This window comes from Solanum dulcamara, chromosome 8 (genome assembly GCF_947179165.1).
Source record: "Solanum dulcamara chromosome 8, daSolDulc1.2, whole genome shotgun sequence".
NCBI lineage: Eukaryota > Viridiplantae > Streptophyta > Magnoliopsida > Solanales > Solanaceae > Solanum > Solanum dulcamara.
In genome coordinates, this window is record NC_077244.1 from 77,770,942 (window position 1) to 77,794,649 (window position 23,708).

A 23,708-nucleotide genomic window follows, 5' to 3' on the forward strand; every position below is an offset into this window, starting at 1 on the left:
ACTTTTCAAGCTTTTACCTAATTTTGGCTAAAACATTGAGCAAAAATTCACGGAAAAGGAATTTTACTTCCCGCAAGTAGCAAGTAGCAAGTAGTATTAAGTATTTATCTCAGTTGAGGAAAAACTCAACTGCAACGATAAAACAATCACATGGTCCCAACTAAAATTCACCTTTTTCACATCGTGCAAAAATATCATTCTGATATACTCAATACAACATCAGTTCAAAAAATGATGCAAGGGAGATCTGTTCTTCTCTTGCAGAAACAAAAACTTTAGAGATGAATAAATAGGGGAAATACATTTTGTATAACTTCACAACTCAATCATACAATGCTCTCCTTTCATGCTGCACATCCTGAAAAATGCCTGACATTTTTCTCAGAAACCAGTCAATTCAAGTGCCATTCAACATAAATGTCTTTCGCACTGACGTTAATTTACAGCAACGGAGTAATATATTGCACTTAACCATCACTGCTATAAAGGCCCATTTCGTCCGCGCAGCAAATACCACATGATGATAGAAGATTATAATGCAGAGTCAGCACGAGCATTGCTTTGAAACTGTTCCTACCTCTTCTATCAAAAAGTCTGAAGGTAGCTCAAAGCTAATGAATGGTGACAGCATCTAGAAAAGCTCCTCTGAATTGAATTTGTTCCATGCTTCCTATTGCAAGATATAGAACTTAATAAAGAGCACAAGAGGCTTGAGTATTAAAAGTGACATAAGCAGTGACGACTAAAGGATCTTTCAATGATGATTCCGATAAGGCAAAAGGAAAGACGCCAAGAAATGAAACTTGCCATTTGCCTTCATAAGAACCTCTCCTATAAAAACACAGGACATCTGTTTTTAAGAGGCTTCATAAAGTTCAGAACCCTTAACCCGTGGCTTGAAAATCAACATACCAGGGAAAAAAGTGGGATTGTTGGGAATTTGGACTTGATGGGTCCACCCAGCCCATAACCACAGACTAATTGATTATTAATGCCTCGTGATAAAGGAGTAAAAACTCTGATTAAGAAGAAATGCGAAGGGCATGTTAATGAAGAACCAAATTCGTAATTCACTGATGGAACAGCATGTTGACCAGTGATAAAAGTACCTTGAGCATGTCAAACACCTTCTCAGCAACATATTTCTGTTGAAGAGTGGCGCCTTTCTGCTGCACTTTATCGGGATGGATACACAATGTTGCTTTTCTATATACCTTTTTCACAGAAGCACCAGTAATTAAATCCGTCAAAGAAACAGGCTGCCAACCGCATTCAGGCCAAAGCACCTGTGACACAAGTCAATTTGATATCTTTATCACAATCAAATGTTTCAGAAATTATAGGTTTCCCCATTCATAAATAATTTATTTGTGAATGTCAAACAAAAAAGTAACGATTGTTCTAAGATACAAAGTATTTTGGTGCATAAATTTCTATGGTTGGAAGAAAAATCTGTTATCTGATATGATGGCTTCCTGTGTATGTGTGTGTGCTTGGTGTTTTTAACTTTTAACACCAGCGCTGTTCAAGTATGAATAGGTAGAAGGACAACAATCCCCCAACCTACACCCACACCCCAACCCCATAAAAGAAAAAAAATGACTATGATTAGCAAGCAAGTATATACAGAGATAACAAAATGGAAAGGATGTGCGTGTCATTTGTTTGGCAATTTCTGTTCAACGAAAAAAACTCCTTTAAAATTTTCTCTTCTCTCGTGTTAATAACCAAGTGCGTGTTAAGTGGAATCTAGCAGTTCTGGGGTACAACTGATCTCATATAAGTGGACATAAAACGGAACATACATATTGCATAGTTGATAGCAATGCACGCAGATTTCCTTCTTTCCCAGCAGCCCATCGCTTGATTTCAATATCTAGCGTCTCAGATATTCTCTGTAACAAAAAGCAAACAACTACAACATTGATGAAAAAGTAAAAAAACAGCAAAGACATCATAGAAGTCAGAGCAAATAGAAAAAGGATGAAAGACATCACAAAAGCCAATAGACAAAAAAAATAGTGTGCGCATCCTAGAAATATCAATGCACCTAAGCTCTGCCAGCGCACATTTTAGTCAGAAATTATGAATCAGCAATATTCAACTCATTCAGCTATACTTAGGATAGATCATGAAGCAAAAGGCAAGGCCTTGAGAAGTCTTCCTTTAGTTTAACTTAACATGATTCATTCAGCACCAAAAAAAAGAAAGTGATCCTACTGATATCAGACATGGCTAGTTCAAATTTGCATCTTTAAAGAAGATCCCAAACTTTAGGGAAAATTTGAAGAAAGAAAATATTTCCAATCAAAGTTCGAAAATACGCTTTAAAAATGAGAAGGGGCATCTAAATAAGCACCGCAACAACATGATTGTTTTATAACTCAGTAAGTCGATATAGGCATGTAAAAGTGGTATACAAAGAAAATTAGACGCATTGATTTTTGAGTATTCCACTAATTACAACGAGCACACGACAATTTATAAGTACTTTTGCAAGTTGTTTCTTAAAACAGTACTTACGTGTCTTTCCTGCTGCTCCATCTGAACTTGAAGGTCACGTTGATTCTTTTCAGCCAAAGCTTTGGCCTGAGCAAATATATAACATAAATTATATATAGAGCTAAGCTATGCAAGACATGCTCAAAGGCTGTAAACAGAAATTTGCCTCAACAATCCAAACATGAGAGAAAAGACACATGTGCCAGGGAGCATACCGCACGCTCCTGTGTTCGTTGATGGCGTTCCAATCTAGCTCTTCTTCTTTCTTCGGTTTCCCCTTCAACCTCTTGGAAATCTCCAGATGACGTAGCAGCTGGTTAAGTAACATAATTCAGTATTCAGGAAATTGATGAGACAGACTTAAAACCAACAACATGACACATTTTGTATGCCATTAGTTTGTCTGTAAGCATATTATTGGCTCGGTGACTTCTTAAAGTATAAATACAATATAAAAACAAATGGTAAGAAATTGAAACAGTTCAAATAAAAGTATCTTCAGTACAATCTTCTGTACAATTGAGGGAATTATTCAAGAAAAACTGCTACTAACTGATGTGTTGAATTAAGTTGTAATTGCATGACATTAATTCAATTGAAGGTAAAGTTGGAGAAAGTGAAACGCCGTCACGGTAGTTAATCTAGTCTGTGAGGCTTTACTAGTAGTACAGACTAAGTGACTAACCCCCTGAATTTTGCTAGTGAAACTGCAAAAAAGTAAGTACCTCCAAATATTGAAGAGAGATCATCAGCAAAATTTGTTGTTGAAGATGCCTTTGTCCTGTTGGAGGAGGTTGTGGTAGATGAAAATGTTGGCTTTGGCCCTCCAGCACCTGCCTTGTTCTGGAACTGTGAAGCAAATGAAGTCTCCTAGAAATGGCAGGTGAAGAAAAGAAATAGTTACCAAACTGAAGAATAAAAGATAGAGCATAGCAAGAGGCTTAAATTGGTGTATTAGGTTGCTTTGTTTACATTTACAGAACTTGTTCTTGTCTTTGGTGCACTATTCGGTCTAGAACCCATATTGAAAAAGGATTCAAGATCATCATCATTCTTTTGTTGGTTCATCCTTGCAGCAGTAGCTGCCCTTTCTCGAGCCTCTGCAGCAGCTCTTTCTACTGCAGCTCGTTCTGCTCGACATCTTACCTCAGTCTCAGCCTTTGCAGCTGAAGCTTTTTCACGTGCTTCTTTTTCCCTTGCTTCTGCAGCTACCTTTTCTGCTCTTTCTTTAGCTTCGGCTGCAGCTCTTTCACGGGCTTCCGCTTGTGCTCGCTGAACTGCAGCCCTTTCAGCCCGTTCTCGAGCTTCAGCTCCAGCCTTCTCCACAGCAGCTCTTTCGGTTTTTAAACGAGCAGCAGCAACAGCTCTTTCTCTAGCATCTGTTGCTGCTCTTTCTCGTGCTTCCCTAGTAGCCCTTTCTACAGCTTGCCTACCCCTATCTCTTTCTACCTCTCTGGCTCTCTCCCTCTCCCTCTCCCTCTCAAGTTTCCATTGTGCTCTCTCTTCCTCTTCTTTTTCCCTCTGTTGACGTTCACGTTCTAATCTCTCCTTGTTTTCTCTCAATTCTTTTTCTTGTGTCTCATGCATGGCTTGTTCATGCATGGCTTGTTCATCCCTGTCCAGGTTTACAGCCTCCTTACTCTTAGCTGCCTTTGCAGATTCTCTTTCCCGAACTTCCTTAGCATGTCTAAATTTGGCTTGAGCTCTATCCATAGCCTCCTTCATTGCAGCTGCTGATGCAGCAGCTACTGAATTTGCATGCATATCTTCACCAGAAACAACTTCTGCACTTTCATCCACAGTGTGGGGAGATTTACCCATGGCAAATTCATGCAGTTCGTCCAACTGAGAAGTTGGAGGGCTCTTGGCTGCAGGACGAACAAGCTTAGGACTTTGAGAGTATTGGTTGTAACTTGAAGGAGAAGAATATCTGTCACCCTTATTTCTTGCATTACAAGCAAAGGAACTAGCCTCTGAATTAGAATTTCGCCGTGGAATTGGAGGAGGAGGTCGTGATGGAGGTGGAGCTCTTGTAGGTTGTGTAAAAAGAGGAATCTCTGATACACTAAGCCATACATCATCAGAAGGCTGCATTTGGTCCTCTGATCTTGGGGGTGTATCTGATTGGAAGTGTGTTTCATGAATATTGCTACTTGCATATGGAGGGGGGGAACCAGCTTGATCAAAAGATCTCTGAGGATCAGCTGAAGGCATGTCAAACAGAGGAGAGTCCTGAAAACCATCCCCGGGCACCTTTTTCTGTGAGTGGCTATCAGAAGATCTAGAAGAAGATTTTCCAAAGTTTTCTCTAGAAGAAGAGGCTTGTGTATCACTTCTTCCTGATCCTGGCCTCTGAGGACTCCCTCCCATCCCTCTGTTATTCCTAGCAGAGTATAATGGAGGGACAGACTTACTAAAACCATTCAGTGGATCTAAATCATCAAGAACTCCCCCACTAACCGAAGAAGCTTCAGAGTTTGCATATCCAGATTTACCAAGCTGACCAATCTGTTCAAGTGGATCCAACTCCCCCAGGTTAGACGAAGCCGGCATTGAGGTTGACCCTAAGCCTGCAAAAGGGTCATCCAGACCACTAGAACTTTGATTTGAATTTCCAGTGGGTTTGGAGTAATGACTAGATTCTGTAAATGACCTGTCCAAAACCACCTGTCCCTCATTAGACAATCAAATTGCAGGATAACAAAAATAAGATGACAATTTGGCCGTACATTTGAGTAGATCAATTTATTCTAATTAACAACACTAATCGCAACTGATATGCCAAGGAAAAATGCACCAACATGTCAAATACAGTCTAATCAATGTCATTCACTGAGATACCCTGTTCTATCTTGTCTTCTTCTTTCTATAATTATTTGCGCAAAAAAGTCGGTCAATTTTTTTTTAGTCAGTCTAAAAAGAATTTCGTGAAAAGTGAAAGAGCTAATGGAGAAATGAACTGGCTTTGTTCTACGATAAGAGCAAGACACACAAACTAATAAGCACCAACATTTACCACAACTTTGAGAAAGCTAACCATAATTATATGTATTCCACTACAACAGTTATATATTTTGTATTTTTATTCTATGGATAAAGTACCACCATTTTTTTGTAAGTATGGGTAAAGCACCACCATTGTTTTGTAAGTATGGATAAAGTACCACAGTTTACATATTCTGTGAGACATCTCATAGAGTTAATTTGCTGTTCTTCACCTAATTAAAGCATTTTCAGCCTATAGAGAGCATATAGACATAATATAGCAACACATTAATAATAAATATGGATTTCAAAAAGCTAAAAGATACAAGAATTTTGTAATACATTCTATCCTATTCGACATGCAAGAGGGTAACATTCGTTACATGTTAGCCCTTTCAAGCTGATGTTTGTATGATCTTAAAGAGGTAAAATGTTCTCTCTTTGTTAGTCCATAACCTCCTAATCACAAACTAGTTGGGATCAGCTATATAAACAACTATGCCTTAATATTGTACCAATTCTAGTCATTACTTAAACTTGAGTGAGAAATAGCTCAAATTATTTAAAGCACAATGATCAGAGAAACAAGTAGAGCTTTGAGAAATATGACAAAGTACCTCTTATTAGTGGTGGAAGTGCTACTCCCAAAACCAGCTAACAAATCATCAAACTCTTTGGCACTTGAGCTCGTACTACTCTTAGGCTCTGTTACCTTCTCATTCGACTTTAAATTCCCAAGAAGATTACCAAAGTGCTCGTCCTTGATCTTTGGTTGTGGTGGCGAAGTCATTGCAGCAAAAACGTCGTCGTCAAATCTCACAGTGGATGCAGATTTTTCAGATTCCGATTTGCTCTTCAGTCCTGGCAATCCATCGAAAATATCCTCGTCGTACACTGGCTTGTCATACACCGGAACCGACGATGTTTTATTGTTGGAGTTATAGCTATTCGAATCCTTGCCGGTTTTGAAAAATGAATCGTAATTGATATCATTCATCGACGAGGATTTAGTGTTGTTATTACTAGACTTGGTGTATTTTGGAGGTCCACCGAATACGTCTTTGTACAATAGACCATCAGGATCATCATACAATGGTGAAGATGACGATGATCGGACGGAAGAAGTAGGACGATCTCCACCGTCGGATCTCATCGGAGCCGATTTACCAGCGGGTCTAAACCCGAACACATCGAGGTCATCCATCGAAGATATATGTATATCCGGTCAATATTCAAGCCGTTTCAGATCTGGACCGAATTGCCCTTGGAAACACTGCAATTGCTGCTGGTATGATCTGAAAATTAGAAGAAATTGAAAGGCCAATACGGTCAACCCGAATTATCAAGATGAATGATCAGAAATTACATCAACATGAATAAATATCTATATATGAATATATGTACGTATAGGTAGAGAGAGAAAATTAGGGAATTAGGGTTTGAAGAGGGGAGGACTGAGTAACGGTGACTGTTTCTCTCTCTTCTTTTTTTTTTCTTAATTTTTTTCCTTTCTTCCTCTTCCTCCACCTCCGTCGTGCACCTTTGTTTTCTTGTTTCTCGCCGATTCTTTATCTCAGTTGTTATTGATTGTTCATTTTCGTGGAAGAACCTTTTTACTTTTTCGGCCAAATTTTGATTCTTAGTCTAATATATTGTTTGGTAGAAATAAAAATGGTAAAGGTGATAAGTATTTTTATACTTTTAAATTTTAATTAAGTTGCGATAGTCGAGTGTCATTTACTTTTCTTTCTAACGGGGTCTTTAGTAAATTTCTTGCTATTGTTTCTATTATTTGTGCTTATTGCTTAAAAAAATTCAGTTATTTTTTATCATATTTTTACTTTAATTTAAGGCCTATCAAAAATAATGTGTTTTTTTTCACAAGATAAAGATAAGATCATACATACATCACATTTTCTAAACTCAACTCGTAAAATTTTACTAAATATATTGTTGTGAGTTTACATTTGGTCTACTTTATTAGATAAAGTTATATCCTTAAGATAAAAAATTGGTACAAATTCAAATGTGCTATGTCTCAAAGCGAGAAAAAGTGGTGGATATTATTTCATTTTTTATTATGAACGCCTTTATGTTGAACTAGAAGAGAAAGGCGGGGATAGAAAATTGTTCGGGCAGCCAGGGCGCGGGAGAGAAGGACACGCGATGTGGATAAAGTGAAATGCATTAAGGACGAGCATGGAAAAGTATTAGTAGGGGAGACCCTCATTAAACAGAGATGGCAGTCATACTTCCATAAACTCTTGAATGAAGAAGGGGACAGAGAGATTGTGTTGGGAGATTTGAAACATACAAGGAGGCGTCATGATTTTGGGTGTTGCGGGAGTATTACGGTCGAACAGGTTATTGGTGTTATGCGTAGGATGCGCTGGGGAAGAGCGACCGGACCTGACGAGATTCCTGGAGAATTTTGGGCGCGAGCTCGGTAGGTTTTGAGTGGCTGACTAGGTTATTTAATGTCATCTTTCAAACGGCAACGATGTCCGAAGAATGGAGGTCGAGCGTAATGATCCCTCTATACAAAAACAAAGGGGATATCCAGAGCTGCAACAACTATAGAGATATCAAGCTTCTAAGCCATACTATGAAAGTGTGGGAAAGAGTGGTGGAGATGAGGTTGAGGAGAGGGTGTCTATTTCAGAGAACCAATTCGAATTTATGCCGGGACGCTCAACTACAGAAGCCATCCATCTTATGAGGACACTCGTGGAGCGATATAGGGAGAGAAAGAGGGACTTGCATATGGTATTCATCGACCTAGAAAAGGCTTACGATAAAGTTCCACGAGGGATACTATGGAGATGTTTGGAGGCTAAAGGTGTACCGGTGGCGTACATTAGGGTGATCAAGGACATGTATGAGGGTGTCAAAACAAGGGTAAGGACAGTAGGAGGGGACTCAGAGCAATTCCCAATTGTGATGGGGTTGCACCAAGGATCAGCTCTTAGTCCGTTTTTATTTACCTTGGTGATGGATGGATTGACGCGACAAATTCAATGTGAGGTGCCATGGTGTATGCTTTTCGCGGACGACATAGTCCTGATCGATGAGACTCGTAGCGGAGTTAACGCTAAGCTGGAGGATTGGAGACGTACCTTGGAGTCTAAAGGGTTTAAGCTGAGTAGGACCAAGACAGAGTACTTAGAGTGCAAGTTCAGTAAGACACCTCAGGAGGTTGGCGCGGAAATTAGGCTTGGTGACCAGGCCATCCAAAAGAAAGTAGTTTCAAGTACCTTGGGTCTATCATGCAAGGCAGCGGGGAGATTGACGATGATGTCACATCGTATTGGGGCAGGGTGGATAAAATGGAGGCTCGCTTCTGGTGTGCTAGGTGACAAAAAGGTGCCACCACAACTTAAGGGCAAGTTCTACAAAGTAGTGGTTAGACCGGCTATGTTATATGGGGCGGAGTGTTGGTCAGTTAAGGTCTCTCACGTTCAAAAGATGAAAGTTGTCGAGATGAGAATGTTGAGATGGATGTGTGGGCATATCAAGAGCGACATGATTAGAAATGAGGCTATTCGAGACAAGGTAGGAGTGACCTCGGTGGAAGACAAGATGCGGGAAGTGCGACTGAGATGGTTTGGGTATGTGAAGAGGAGAGACTCAGATGCCCCAGTGTGGAGGTGTGAGAGGTTGGCCATGGATGGTTTCAGAAGAGGTAGGGGTAGGCCGAAAAAATATTGGTGAGAGGTGATTAGACAGGACATGGCATAGTTACAGCTTATTGAGGACATGACCTTAGATAGGAGGGTGTGGAGGACTCATATTAGGGTAGAAGTCTAGCACAAAGTTTTGTTATTCTTCCTTATTAGTAGGCGCATTAGCGCACTATAATTTTTTGTGCTCTGATTTCTGTTACTATCTACTACTCTTTGTACTTTGATTACTTTATTTTATCTGTTACACTTTCGTTATTTGCTTTGCTTTATTTGATTTCACATAATGCTTTGAACTTCTTGTACTTCTTAGCCTTATCTGACCTCTTTTTATGCTTCTATTGAGCCGAGGATCTCTCGGAAAAGCCGTCCTACCTTGGTAAGAGTAAGGTCTGCGTACACTTTACCCTCCCCAAATTCCACGTTGTGGGATTTCACTGGGTTATTGTTGTTGTTGTTTATTATGAATTCCGGGTTCAATTTCTAAATTCTTTTATAAGGGATATTGTTTATAAAAAAAAATGATATGATTTCAAATTAGTTGAATCTGAAAATGTGTATCATTATATCTTGTCTTATTAAGAATAGTGATTTTGTTCTTTTGTAATAAATGGTACAATTCAGTCAAAAATAAAAAAAATATTTCCAAAAGACTCACAATTCAAATGAATCCAACAAAATTAACAGGATAAAGTAATATAAATGGGTTTAACAATAGATTTTTCCTTTTATATATTCAATTTGTTGAGATTGAGACGTTACTGTTTTTATTATAGTAGTTTGAAAAAACAAATACACTATCTATTTAAATGAGTATTACTATATTTTTGACACAGGCACGGTTGTCTGTTTGGTTTGCTGACTACAATGAAAACATATAAAATTCCATTTATAATGAGATAGAACAGGATGCCTTAAAATGTAATTTATCTGTTTCTATGTTTTATAAGACAATTTTGCAATCAAAGAAAGGTCTTCATTATATTTTATTCGATTTACACGTCTATAATTGCCATAAATAGTCAATCAATTCGGTTTTTTGATTGAGACTTGAACTTAATAAAACTGGATCAAACATAAACTACCAAACCACTATTTATTTATTTATTTATTTTAAATCTTTTATTGCTTTATGAGATTAAAAAAGGGGAAAAAGAGAAGTGAAAATCAAACTCACATGTATTATGTGAAACACTTTAACCAATATTATAAGGGGTCAGTCCACAAATTATATCAAGATTGTATTGTGGAGATGATAATATCAAGATTAAATAATGACAAGATTATCAATTCAATAAATCTTCTGGTATATATATATATATATGTTTGTTTCATTCAATTAAATAATTTCACATTTATTCCAGAATTGTTACCATTTGTTCCATGAACCAAATGACTCATCGGAGTATTTGGTTAATTTTGTTTTTAAAAAAAATAAAAAAAATGAAAAATGTACTTTGATTATTTGAGGCAAAACACCTCAAGTTTCAGCATCTTTCATATGGCTTAAAGAAAATAAATTAGAAACAAAAAAGTTTTTAAGTTTTGAATATTTGTTTCTTGATCAATTGGTGCACAGCTGTAATGGTTGAATGTTCAATCTAATCAATTGGTTCTTTTACTTTAATTTGGATTTGGAATCAATTGGTGCCCATAGTCAAGATTCAATTTTTTTGTTTTATTTCATTATATTTCGTATATGTGATAGACAAGATCAAGAATATAGAGGTTAAAATGGTTCGAAATTGTGAAGAGAAAATATACATATAGTCTTATTTAGAAAGGAAGTGTGACAAATCAGTTATGTATGGTGAATATGAGGAAAAGTAAAGTTATGCATGGTGAATACGAGAAAAATTAAAGGTAGAATGAAAAAAATAACGAGAAGGATGATGATTAGACAAAATATGATCAATAGTGGTTTATGAAGTTGATAGTAATGGTGATTGATAATATTATATTAGTGGTTGTCAACGATGGGTGGATACTTAGTAGATGAAGAAAAAATGAACACAAAAAGAATCATGGCCCATGCAGGTCTCGAACCTGCGACCTTCGCGTTATTAGCACGACGCTCTAACCAACTGAGCTAATGGGCCTTGTACGGTACTGAGTTAGTATAATTAATACTTAGTTACGTATTTCTCAAAAACATTGGATTCTGGTGCCAGTCTGCACACACACATTTTTATAAGTAGCCGTTGTTATCCGCCTTCAGCATTTCAAATTCGAACCAACAAATTAAAGCTATAGGAAAAAAATAAAATGCCGTCAACAGCTCCATCACCTTTTCCCGACAATCAGATCCATCGGCCAATATTTGGCCGGAAACCTCTTCAACCTAAGAATACTCCGGCAACTCCACTAACCACCAATCCAAATAAACCTGAAAAATTGATTGAGATCGCAGTAACTCAAAACTCAAACAAAGAGAATGTTCATCCAGATTTTTCAACTCCGAAAAAGGCAACAAATCCAATCATCTGCATTCAGGAAGAACAGTTCGATTCATCGTTAGCTGAGGAGCTTAGTGCCATTCGTGAAAAGCTCGAGAGGCTGAAAAGCGATAAAGAGAAGACGGAGAAGATGTTGAAAGAAAGGGATCTGATGCTGGATTTGCAGATGAAAGAGCTCTTAAACAGAGGGGAGCTGCAGAAACAGCTTGAGCTTGAAGTTGATCGGCTTTTCCGATTGAACGAGCTCAGATTATCCTGCACGGTAACTCTATTTTTATTCTGATTGCTTTCAGGTGAATTTTAGTCTGACCAATATATAATGGAAAGCTTAAATATTCAAAATCTGTATTTGTAATAAAAATCAATCAATCGAAAAAGAAAGTGCTTTAAAAAAGTTGAAGTATATATTGGTTTTATTTGAATGAAAGCTTCAAAAAAAAATTGAAGTATATATTGGTTTTATTTGAATGAAATGAACATTATTACAGTCAGGGGCAGATCTAGAGGGCCGCGAGGGTGTTCCAAACTCCTCGTTACAAAATTACAAAGTATATATTGGTTTTATTTTTATTTCAAAATTCACCTTGAGATTCCAAGTTCAAATGTCAGGCACAGTGAAATTGGTATAGAGAATTCGAAGAATGAACTGTTTTACATTGAGATGGAATTGATTGATGGTGGATGTATATTGCAGCAAAAAATTTCTCCAATTCGAACGCTCAGGGAGAAGATAGAAGAAAAGAAGATAAAGGGTGATCATTTAAAGGCAAGTAGTACATTTACTAGCTAATCTACTCTGCTACAACAGAGATACAATGAAAATTGATTTCCTTTATCTGATGGACCTTGGTTAATTTTAGCGCAAATCAAATTTCTGCTTCTTTTGTTGACATTGATATGGAAATTTTTATATTTTCTTATAGGAGCTGAATTATGATGAAGAAGATGAAATCATGACCGACAGCTCATCGGACAAGGACCTAAATGCATAGGGAATGAATTTATAGCTATAGTCACAAAGATGATGCTTTGCATTTTCTAAAAGTCTCCTACCAACACAGCATTTTCCTTCTCATACAATTCGAACCTTCAACATACTAGTTGTTGGTTAGTTGTGCCATGTTGAACTACCATTCTGTTGTATAAATATATCTTTGGTTTTATCAATGTTTGTCCCTTGAATTATATTATTGTTTTCATTGTCTATTGCCATTGATCTTTGGCTTAAGTAGACTTTGATTAATACATGTGTTTTTCTCAAAGATACTAATTTTAGGATGACCAAGAAAAAAGGTGAAAAATTAGTTGTATGATTGTAGATTACCAACATTCATTTATATTATCCCATTGATCATGAGGTTGAAACATTGAAGGGAATATCACTTATTGAACATCTAATTTTCCTCTCTTTCCTTGGATCGAACCATCAGTTGTTCCTTTCTTTCCAGATTGTCCAGATTATATAGAGTACACAGACATGTACAATATTCAAATGGCCTTATGTTTCTTCCTCATGTTCCTTCCCAGACAGCTGTTGGTATCACCTATTAGATTGGATAGTTTGATTCAAGATTTTGAGTGCAGCTAAGGTTTTTAGTGAAGATTGTTGGGCAGCTGTTAAGGTCACAAAACTTTTCTGGTCATTGTATATCTGAGAGATTGCTGCAAGTCTCTATCTTCGACCATCTCAAATGTTTTCCTTTTGAACTCTCAAATTACCTGCCACTGCAAATGCTTTCGGATGAAAAGAGAAAGAAGATACAGGGAAACAACTAAAAAATGTGAAGTACTAAACAAGTAACATCTACTTTTTCGGTCAACACTGGTCATTGAAGCTATCCTGATCAAGACCTCCCCTTGTAACATAAACATATACTAATTGAGAAATTTTATGTGCCATCTTCTCATACAGTTAGCATGGAAGTATCAAGTACCATATACCATCTTTCTCCAACTATCCCTAATTCCTACATTATTGGAAATGGAATCTATTTCTTGGAGTTATCTAGCCAGCTACATCCTACATATTCATTAATGTGAGACTGTAGAAGACTTGCAACAATCTAGAAATACATACTATTTAACTGAGTGTCTATCGGAAACAACATTTCTATCTTTCAAGATAGGGTAAGGTCTGCATTTACACTACTCTCCTCAGACGCCACTTGTGGAGTTACACTGAATATGTTGTTGTTGTTGTGTAACTGGAAAAAAAATTGCAGTGCTTCCTTGACTTTCTTGTGTTGCTCATTTGTCTTTAATGCTTTTGGGTCAGTTCAATTTGTACCATATTCATGTTTATGAATTAAACGAGGTTGTTGATTGAACTCAAGAAAGCAGGTATTTTATGGGCATGGGGTACTCGAGAATGTCGGAAACAATCTCTACCTCCTAAGGTAGGGTAAGGTCTGTGTACACACTAACCTCCCCATACACCACTCGTGGGACTTCACTGGGTATGTTGTTGTTGTTGTTGGGGGTACTCAAGAATGCAGCATTATTTGTTAGGAATAACCTTCTCAAGTTCATACTTGAGGACTCTAGTTTTCCCCTGTGTGACTCAGGTTAGTAAGTCTCTGTACCGATTTTTTCGTCTTTGTGTTCTTCATCTGATCAATTTCTCATGTAGAAATGAAAGATAATCTCCGAGTTCTAGTGACTGCTGATGTTTCTTACACTACATAGAAAAAATGTACTTTCTACCATAGGAAGAAGAACTCAGGTTACTCATCTTAGACCGGATTGGATTAATAGCTTTGTAAAGTCACTATGAATTTGCATTATTATTGTAAATATTGTATTGAACAAATCTCAAGTTCTTAAAAGAATTGGCTGTTGGTTTTATGTAATGTGTTTAGAGAAAATACAAAAGAGAATCTTCAAAAACAAGAAAAATAAACAATAATATTACATGAATGAAACATAACAAAAAAGATTTCTATTTTCTTTTCCACATCCTGATCTCAAGCGTTAAAGCAGTGATGAATAAAATAACCAGAACAATAGAAAAACCAGCCTTCCAAGAACTTCCTGCATTCCCTAAATGGATACCATAGAAAACATTTATTGTTGCCAAAAGTATCAATACTCTCCCTGTAATGTAATGGTACCAATTCCAATATTTTCTTATTTTTGATTCCTTGTCTGGTCTCACCAATATTGAAATAGCCTATCCAATAAAGAAAAACAGCCAAAATGAATATCAATAATCAAAATCATCGATGTAAGTTAAGTCACTTCAAAAACAACTTGAGACAAACCTGCAAGCAACCGAGAAGAAGAATGAAGATGCCGAGGCCTTTGTGTCTATTGACATTGTTCTGAAGACGACTATTGAGAACGAGCCCACTGATAACACCCGCGAATCCAAGGATGAACCCTAATGATTGAATGGTTGTGTGAGAGTAAAACCAGATTGGATCATATTGCCTCAAGTATCTAGCTACCATGATTCCAATTGGCATCAAAATTCCCCAGCCAAACATATTTAGAAGTCCATGACTTCTCCTCAGGTTTGCATATAGTGTCTTTGTTTCACTTTGACCTGTTTTACAACAACATGACAAGCACACAAAATTGATATAAAATAGTAGTAGTTGAGTTCACAGCTAAATATTTAGTATATTTCTTGATACATTAACAAAAATTATTGGATTCACGTGAGCTCGTAACGTAAAAGAGGATAAAGAGATTGGAACAAATTTACTTTATAGTTAAAAAATAGGAAAAATCATAGACTATATCTACCCCCATTAAAATAAAATTCAGCATCATGCTATTATTGAATCCAGTTCAATCAACAACTTGAACTTAAACTATTAAATGCACTAGACATTATTCAAGTAAGATGTTATACCTACTATTACACCATAGTACTTAAATTTTCTTCTTTCCACATTTAGAGCTTGTTTAGATGGACTTAAAAAAAATAACTTTTATGTATGAAATGTTTTTAAAACTTTGAAGTGCTGAAAGTTATTTTTTATAAATAAGCAGTTGAGTGTTTGGATAAAAGTGCTTATGTCGAAGAAATGAGGAAAATAATGTGAATTTTAGGGTTAAAAAAATAAAAATGGTAGTTTGAGAATTTAGTCTATGATATAAAGGGATATAAAAGTAATTTCCATGGTCAAAGAAAATGGTCCTAACTTTTCATTTTTGACTGACTTTAAGAACTTTATGACTTAAAGTTAGCATTAGACAAACATCACAATAAGCTAAAAAGGGTTTATAAGTTGGTTCCAAACGGGCTCTTAGTTTATTAGTCATGAGATGCCAACTAATTTTGGTTTATAGAAATAGTCGATTGATTGAATGGTACGTATTGAGATTAGGAAGCCTTTTTTTTTTTCTAAAGAAAACTTAACAAACAACATTGGTAAAGTCAAAGACGTAAAAACTACATATGTTTGTTGGTAATTCAAATATTATTGTTGTTATTATTAGTATATAAAGTAATTGATAATGCATTTGTTGGTGAGGGGCAACTAACTTCTTACTCTTTTAGACCAATTATGATTGCCTTCATTAGAAGCTGTTCGTGGAACCCACCCCACCACTACTAGTAAGACTTTTTCTTATTGGGATAAGAATTCAAAAATAGTCATATCCTGGATTGTAGTTGAAAATGATCAATAATTCACAAGTTATTGAAAAATACTCAATTTTTGGATTTCAAAAATCATGACAATATCTTGGATTTTACACTAGTTTGAAATGCATGGCAGTGCAACAATATCGCCGTATAAAAAATGGTTACTTTTTAAGATATTGGCCGGCTATTTACCAAAATTCGTAGTAAATGACTAAATGTGGTAAGCTTCTACATTTTTGTCCTTTTTTCCCCTCACTCAGTATTTGTATTTGATATATGCATTTAGGTCTCAATTACGAATTTTTTTATACTAAGCTTGACTCAAATTTGAAGGGATACCCAACTATTAAGTTGAAGGATCATATTCTTCTTGCCAAAATCTTTTAATGGTCATCATAGTAAATAGACTTGCAATACCAGGTAACACTAATCAACCTACAAGGAGTTTTTTTTTTATGACCGTGGTATTCCGGCTGGCTTTCAAGTATCTTGACTAATTTCATGGAATACTTGTCATATCCCACCAACAACAAGTACCAAGTTACTAGGGGATTTTAATTAAAAGAGACTTTTAAGTTATTTATTTGAGGATATAGGACACAAGTTTTAAAAATTGGGTAAAAGCGACTCTAGTATAATTAGGTATTAATGGGTTATGCTAATTTAAAAAAGAATATTTTATACATTCCAAAGTTTTGCTATTTACAAACAGGCCCAACATATAATAGGGTTGTTTAGCCAAAAGAGCAACAAACAATTTTCAGAAAATCTGCTCATTTTTTCAGCGGGAGCAGTAGTAGCTTCCCACATTCATCTTCGTCCTCTTCCATATCTTTTTTTTTCAATCTCAATATATACCAGCCTTCCAAACGCCGATGTTTAAACATTTGTCTAAACAACTAACAAATGTTTTCATATCTCGATCTCCAAAACAATTAGCAAATATTTTAATATTTCTCCGAACAAGTAGATGATATTTAAAATATTCTCATTATTTTAACTAAAGAATCATAAAAAATACCTAAACAACTTAGGATAATTTAAAATATCTTCTGGTTATTTGAACTAAACAACTTAGGGTTGTTTAAATGTCTTCTGGTTGTTTGAACTAAACAACTTTTGGTTGTTTAATCAACTTATGTTATTTGAACTAAACAACTTAAGGTTGTTTAAACAACATCTCTTGGTTGCTTGAACAACTCCTGTTTATATAAACAACATATCATCTCTTCTCTTCTCCTCTCCTCTCCTCTCTTCTCTTCTCTTCTCTTCTCTTTTCATCAATTATTTTTTATAATTTTCACAATTAAATCAGAGTAAAGAAAAAAATGAGGATGACAGCATCCGAAGAAGAAGATGAAAACACAAAAAGATTGAAAAGAAAGGGAAAAACGAAGAAGAAAAAAGGCAAAGAAGTTAGGAAGAAGAAGATGAAAGGGAAAAGGAACAAGAGCGTTTAAAAAATGGATAAAAGAAAAGAGAAGAGAAGAGAGGAGGGAAAAGGAGAACAGAGAATTTAAAAAAATAAAGAGAATGAAGAAAAAGAAAAGAGAAGAGACAGAACAGATCATTTACAAAACATGAAGGAAATGAATAGATTTAGGGTTTTTATTATAAGTTTTGATATTTTAATTTTTTACCCTAAATTTATAAATATTTCAAATCAACCCCAATTCTTAATAATTAACCTCTAATTAAATATTTATAACAAAAAAAAGAAAAAAAATACAAATCCCTTATACTTTATTCAACTCTCAAACATCCCTTTTAGCTATTTTTCCCTTACTATGTCCACCAATGTTAAACATATGAGAAAAACCACCTAATATTTTTTCGTCTTTGTAGGAATTTGAACATGAAGCCTCGTAACTCTCAATCGTTCTATTGACCACTAGGCCACACTCTTTGTGCAACTATCCTAGGGCCTTTTTGATTTGTTTTTTCACAAAATTAACTTTTAAAAAAAAATGAAATACTCCATGAGAAAGCATTTTTTAAACATTTGTGTGATTTTACGTTATATCAAAATATGAAATAATTTGTGTCTGATATAAGACAATCAAATTAAGTCCAAACAATAACCAGATAATAAAATTCGAACACCATCCATTCACTAACCTGTGTTGTAATTCAAGGAAGTGGATGTATGATCCTGGTGTTCCGTCAACCGGTAATCGGCGGTTGACGGCAGCATACCCGACGGACCGACGGAGTAGATGAGCCGATTACTGGGCATTTCAGTGTTCAACTGAAATGCCAAAAAGATTCTCGAGTTTTCAGCTACGACAGAGGATGTGAAGTTAACAAGCTGGAGATTTCCTCCATCAGGCAACACCTAATCGGAAATTCAAAATCTACAGTTTAGTCGATTCAAAATAAATATGATCTTATTATATGTATACATTTTAATCTTTTCGAAAAAATATACATAGTTAATGATAACCCGTCCGATCTCATGGATGCAACGTCAACGAATTCACTCATGATCAAGTTATAAAAAATAGGTTAACAGCCGATCGCTCTATACTTGAGATTGGATCTATATACAAACCTGATTCGGCGATTGACCGCCGAGAAAGTACTTCTTCATAGTGGCAGTTCCGTCATCAGAGACCCAGCCAACAATTGCAGTGGAACCAACCATTCGTCCCTTTTCTGAAAATCCCATAGCAATATATGCATTTGTGTTTGGTGCTGAGAGAACAAAACTCCATACATTTGTATCTGTTCTCATATACTTGAAACAGAGAAAACAAAACGTTAGTGAAATATCACTACTAACAAAATCCCTAATTTAGGAACGAAAATTAACGATTCTCTGATATTATTAATGAAAACTGCAGTTGGATAAGGAAATTGTACTCTGAGAATGTAGTCTTGTTGATCCCATACTGAAAGACAATGGAAAGAAGTTGTATCAAAGAGAATTTCGCCTTTAAGTTTGAGATTGGAATTGCACGAATCTGTATTGCTGCTTTGAGAATTTACTTTCAAAATTTGGGAACTGATAAATATTATTTGGAAGATGATGAAGAAGGAGGAGGCAGAGAATTTGAAAGATGTCTTCATCTTTTTCAATTTTTTTCTCTCTCACACGCACAAAGATGCCCTGTTTCTTTGTGGCAAATAAGTGGAAGAAAATGATTGTAATGGGTAAGGCTGGGCGTTAGATATTTGGTTCGGTATTTTTAAAGTTCGAATTTGGTAATCGGTAATTTAAAGTATATATCAAATATTAGACTTTCAAACTTCAATTTGGTAATTCGTTAATCGATAAATCAAACTTCAGTTCGGTTTGGTACGGTATTCGGTAATACCATATTTTTTTAATAGTTAATGTACAATAAAAATTTATCCGCATTTAATATTTACATTAACCTAAAGAATACATATCTTACATATCTTAACTTACATTTTTATTACTACATCATAATTAAGTTAATATATGCATTTTAACTTACCAAATATCGAAACCGAAATTGCTCTGAAGCCACATTCTATGAAGGAGAAATGATACATCGTAAACAATGAGAAAATAATTTATGAATAGATACGGAATAAAAAAAATATTACCATGTAATAAAAATGATGAAAAGGAATGAAAACAAAAATCTCTAATATATCACACATAATTTTTATACATATGTTTTTCTTTGAATTATCCAAAAACTCTACTGCACTACTGCAAAGGTATGAAAGAGTTGAAATCTTTCGTTTTCAATGTAACTACCAAACAATTTATGTAGATAACCGATGTGGTGAATCGTGCGTGAAATTAGAATTCTTAACCAATTGCATAAATTTGAAATTAGAATTTATAATTTTTACATATACATGAATTTAAATTTTAGCAGTTATCCATAATGTACGTGTTTGAAAGTGTGCATATAGTATGCTGTAAACGTGGGAAAGTTGAAATGAAAATGGTAAGGGAAATTAAAAAATGGGATAGTTTCCTCTTACTAAACTCTTCTCTTTTTGGTAATTCTTTTTTTTTCCAGTTTTTTGTATTAATAAAAAAATAATTTAAAAAATGGTATTTGGTATTTTCCGAATACCGAAATCGAAATACCGAATTTTATATTTTAGTATCGAATTATCGAACTACCGAATATTGAAATAGCTGATTCAATTCGGTAATTTGATTTTCGATATTTTATACTCAGCCCTAATAATGGAAAGTAGTGGCCTAGTTGGTTATGTGCATGGAAAGATAAGTTGTGTGTCACATCTCATTTTAGTTAAGTGTAATATAATACTATTGGTAAAGCTAACAAACATGATGTCTGTGTGATGAAATATAGAGTGGTTGAATTATTGATCTATTTGTTGGTTTGGTTTAGTTTAATCGATTAAATAAGAAATAATTCAATCAAATTATTCGTCAAAACAAATCAAATCGTGTGACTCGACATGTTAAAATGTAACATAATTCCATATATACAAAATCAAATTTGTAGATTTGAAATTATGTTAATTTGAAGGGGCAAAGTAGGGTCATATTAAATTATGAATCATCATTTGACCCAAGCAAATTGTGAAAAAATTAAAGTCATAACACACTTATTGAATTAATCTATTTTTACCACAATTAAATTTAATTTAACTCATTTATTTAACACCTCTAATTAATTTATATACTCCAACTAACTTAGATTTGAAATTTAGTTCATTGATTGACTAACATGATGTCTTGAAGTATTAGTATTAAACAAAAATGGGTTCATTAGGTATATTGTTGTAAAGATTACTATATTGTGGTAGGTCACAACTAATCTTCCTTCACATTTAGGCATTTCAATTTTTAAATGAAATCGCAATTGTGAATACATGACAATCTATAAAGGACTAACCGACTAAGTACTAACCAAACTAAAAGTAACAAATTAATCAATTTCTTTAGATGGGATAATATAAAAATACTCTCTCTGTCTTTGAAGGTAAAGGTCTATGTATATTTTATTATATTCAAATTGTATTTGTAAAATTTTATTGAGTATATTATTATTAGAGTTTAACTTATATCCACAAACGATGTAGACAATTTCTTTACACAAGCAAGTAACTTAATGGGAAAATATCTTTTACTAATGAGTTACCAACTATTTTTTAGCTTATCTCTTTCTTTTTTAATTTTTAATTTCTTAAATACTTCGTCCCTAATCCCCCTCTCTCTTGCCATAAATCTTTCGCGTTCATCTTCTAAGTCCATTAATCTTTGCAAATTGGCACCTATTTTCACGAATGAACTTGTTTGAAATGAGAATTGATCGTTCGTATTGTTGTAAATTTCTCTTGGATTTTTTGATACAAATTTATTGACTATCAGGAAAAAATGTTTCTTATGATCATTTAAATAATAAAATTATAGTCTCATTGTATGATGCAATCTTGATAAAAACTTGCCCTAGATGTTTGGATGCAATTTTAATGACTATCTAGAAATCTTATTAAACTTTCGGCAATTAATTTTAAAAGTGTGATGGAAGAATTTGTTGGCCTCATTATAAAGAAACGTTGCTGATAATTTTTTTGTGGTGGAGTAATTATTTTAAAGAGTTTTTTTACTCTGAAAATCAACAATTATAGAATAACCATAAAATTTCTCTATTTCTATATTTTGATCAGAAAAAGTTATTTTCCTTATCTGTAATTTAAATGTAAAAAAAAAAAAAAAACTTAAAAACTACTGATAATTGCCCATTTAGTTGCTTGATCGTGTAAAAAATCTTTACACCATATGTGGATATTAGTTAAACTCTTATTATTATAACATAAAAACAATTCCGAATTATACTATGCTCCTTTTTGATGAGATAGAAATTACAAGTAACTTTTTGTAAAAAATAAAATTAGTAACTTGAAAAATCAGCACGTTAACATCAATAGATATAAAAAAATCTTACTAACATATACTATAATTAAATCCTTTGTTAGTTGCAAATCTCCCTTTTACAAATTGTTAGTAAGAAAATTGACAACTCACGGAGATCTCAAAAGTCAAATATAATTATCAATATTAGAAAAAAAATATGCTCGAATAAAAAGTGTAGACATATCAATGGTCTTTTAAAGAATATTTCATAGACAGACATTATGCGAGTGAATCATTCAAAAAAGGACTGTACAATAACCCCTTTTTTATATCGGTATTTAAATTAAAAATGTAATAGATATATCATATGCAATGCTTTTAAATTATTATTAAAGGACCAATTTTTCGTTATTGATTGAATATTGAGCAATAAATATTCCAAAATTTGTTCTAGTCACGTTCCCTAATTAAATATAAATATAGTTTTTTTTGATTCTCTGGAAAAATTTGAAGTCGTCATTCTTCGGATTCACACTGAGTAAATTCACTCTTATTTAATAGCTCACAAATTATATAAAAGATATAAACCGAACTATACAAATCTAATATGATAAACTTAATAAAGTCTACTTTAACAAAGAAAATTGATTTGTGACCTCCATTGTGGAATACCACATACCAACTCAATCATACTTACATGTAACATAAGCATAGTTAAAAAGCAGTTTGAACAAGAATATCCTATTACCTGTCTACACATAGCTTCTTGATAATATATTATCAGACTAACTACAATTTGATAAATGCTACAAAATGTGTCCAGAAGATAAGAGGCCACAATCTTCATGGAGGAAACTTTTTTGATAAATTTATGACATCGAACTTTGATAAAGAAAAAAAATAAAACAAAAAACAGACAATCAATAGACGGATGATGTCCAATTTTTCCTATTTAACATATGTGAAGGAGATTATTTACAAAAAATAAATAAATTCCTACAACAACAATAATAATATATCCAGTGAAATTCACAAGTTGGTCCGAAAAAGATAGGATGTACGCAGATCTTATCACTATCTCATGAAAATAAAGATGCTATTTCCGAAAATCCTCGGCTCAAAAGTCAATAAGTAAATTCCTACATGTACTACAATTCACATGGTAAAATCAGCAAATTCCTAACATTATTCCAACAAAGTCCAAAATATAATAAATAACTATTCCAGTTGAAGGTTAAATTTCTAATGAACTATTCCAATTGCTAATGTAACTATTCCTTAAGCCTCTTTTCATCACAAGAAAATCAAAATCGACTTCAATTTATGTTCATATTCAAATACAATTTTGATTTTTAAATATAATTTTTAACTTGATTTGTTTTTGAATAACTTTTATATCCAAACGTTTATTAATATTTAGTTAAAATGAGAAATTAATCCGAAAAAAGTGAATAGAGTAATTTTTATGGAAATTTTGGCCAAAATCATCCTTAAACTATACTCCATACTTAGATTACATCCTTAAAATATTATTCTTAGCAGAAAAAACATCCTCCAAGTATTTAAAATTTATCAATTTTCATCTTTTTGCTAGAATTTTTCAGAAAACTAACAGATCCTACAAAAATCAAGTCACCTATTTGTATTTATTATTCTAAAATACGCCAAAAATATTA

At 34.1% G+C, this 23,708-nt stretch overlaps 3 protein-coding genes and 1 non-coding gene across 7 annotated transcripts; 1 reads left to right on the plus strand and 3 right to left on the minus strand.

Annotated features, from left to right (window-relative positions):
* Nucleotides 1-151: 151 nt before the first annotated feature.
* On the minus strand, nt 152-7,153 carry LOC129901633 (auxilin-related protein 2-like). 4 transcript variants are annotated; one of them, XM_055976881.1, is made up of 9 exons: nt 7,028-7,153; nt 6,105-6,782; nt 3,475-5,155; nt 3,228-3,372; nt 2,718-2,815; nt 2,524-2,589; nt 1,806-1,895; nt 1,110-1,286; nt 152-670 (listed from the first exon to the last, which is right to left on the minus strand). In XM_055976881.1, exons 2-9 carry the CDS (start codon nt 6,689-6,691, stop codon nt 632-634), a joined length of 2,883 nt encoding a protein of 960 aa, XP_055832856.1. In that variant the 5' UTR covers nt 6,692-6,782; nt 7,028-7,153; the 3' UTR covers nt 152-631. The 4 variants fall into 4 exon arrangements, with proteins under 4 accessions (XP_055832856.1, XP_055832855.1, XP_055832854.1 ...); XM_055976880.1 differs by having other exon boundaries at nt 6,892-7,153; XM_055976879.1 differs by having other exon boundaries at nt 6,105-7,153.
* A 4,039-nt stretch (nt 7,154-11,192) lies between these two features.
* TRNAI-AAU (transfer RNA isoleucine (anticodon AAU)) lies at nt 11,193-11,266 on the minus strand. Its single transcript has one exon. It is a non-coding gene; the product is annotated as a tRNA-Ile (tRNA).
* Nucleotides 11,267-11,370: 104 nt separating this feature from the next.
* LOC129900279 (uncharacterized) lies at nt 11,371-12,851 on the plus strand. The gene is made up of 3 exons (XM_055975213.1): nt 11,371-11,885; nt 12,318-12,389; nt 12,547-12,851. The coding sequence occupies exons 1-3, from the start codon at nt 11,433-11,435 to the stop codon at nt 12,613-12,615; spliced, it is 594 nt and encodes a 197-aa protein (XP_055831188.1). The 5' UTR covers nt 11,371-11,432; the 3' UTR covers nt 12,616-12,851.
* A 1,561-nt stretch (nt 12,852-14,412) lies between these two features.
* On the minus strand, nt 14,413-19,329 carry LOC129899615 (cytochrome b561 and DOMON domain-containing protein At3g07570-like). The gene is made up of 5 exons (XM_055974627.1): nt 19,080-19,329; nt 18,769-18,954; nt 18,336-18,552; nt 14,884-15,167; nt 14,413-14,792 (listed from the first exon to the last, which is right to left on the minus strand). The coding sequence occupies exons 1-5, from the start codon at nt 19,284-19,286 to the stop codon at nt 14,562-14,564; spliced, it is 1,125 nt and encodes a 374-aa protein (XP_055830602.1). The 5' UTR covers nt 19,287-19,329; the 3' UTR covers nt 14,413-14,561.
* Between the last annotated feature and the right edge of the window lie 4,379 nt (nt 19,330-23,708).

Coding starts and splice junctions, on each gene's coding strand:
- LOC129901633 (XM_055976881.1), bottom strand. CDS start 6,691: ATGGATGACCTCGATGTGTTCGGGTTTAGACCCGCTGGTAAATCGGCT. Junction 5,156..6,104: donor ACTTCCACCACTAATAAGAG/GTACTTTGTCAT, acceptor GGTTTTGGACAG/GTCATTTACAGAATCTAGTC. Junction 671..1,109: donor AGGTGTTTGACATGCTCAAG/GTACTTTTATCA, acceptor ATCTTGCAATAG/GAAGCATGGAACAAATTCAA.
- LOC129900279 (XM_055975213.1), top strand. CDS start 11,433: ATGCCGTCAACAGCTCCATCACCTTTTCCCGACAATCAGATCCATCGG. Junction 11,886..12,317: donor AGCTCAGATTATCCTGCACG/GTAACTCTATTT, acceptor TGTATATTGCAG/CAAAAAATTTCTCCAATTCG. Junction 12,390..12,546: donor TAAAGGGTGATCATTTAAAG/GCAAGTAGTACA, acceptor ATTTTCTTATAG/GAGCTGAATTATGATGAAGA.
- LOC129899615 (XM_055974627.1), bottom strand. CDS start 19,286: ATGAAGACATCTTTCAAATTCTCTGCCTCCTCCTTCTTCATCATCTTC. Junction 18,955..19,079: donor AACAAGACTACATTCTCAGA/GTACAATTTCCT, acceptor CTCTGTTTCAAG/TATATGAGAACAGATACAAA. Junction 15,168..18,335: donor TTCCTTGAATTACAACACAG/GTTAGTGAATGG, acceptor GTTGTAAAACAG/GTCAAAGTGAAACAAAGACA.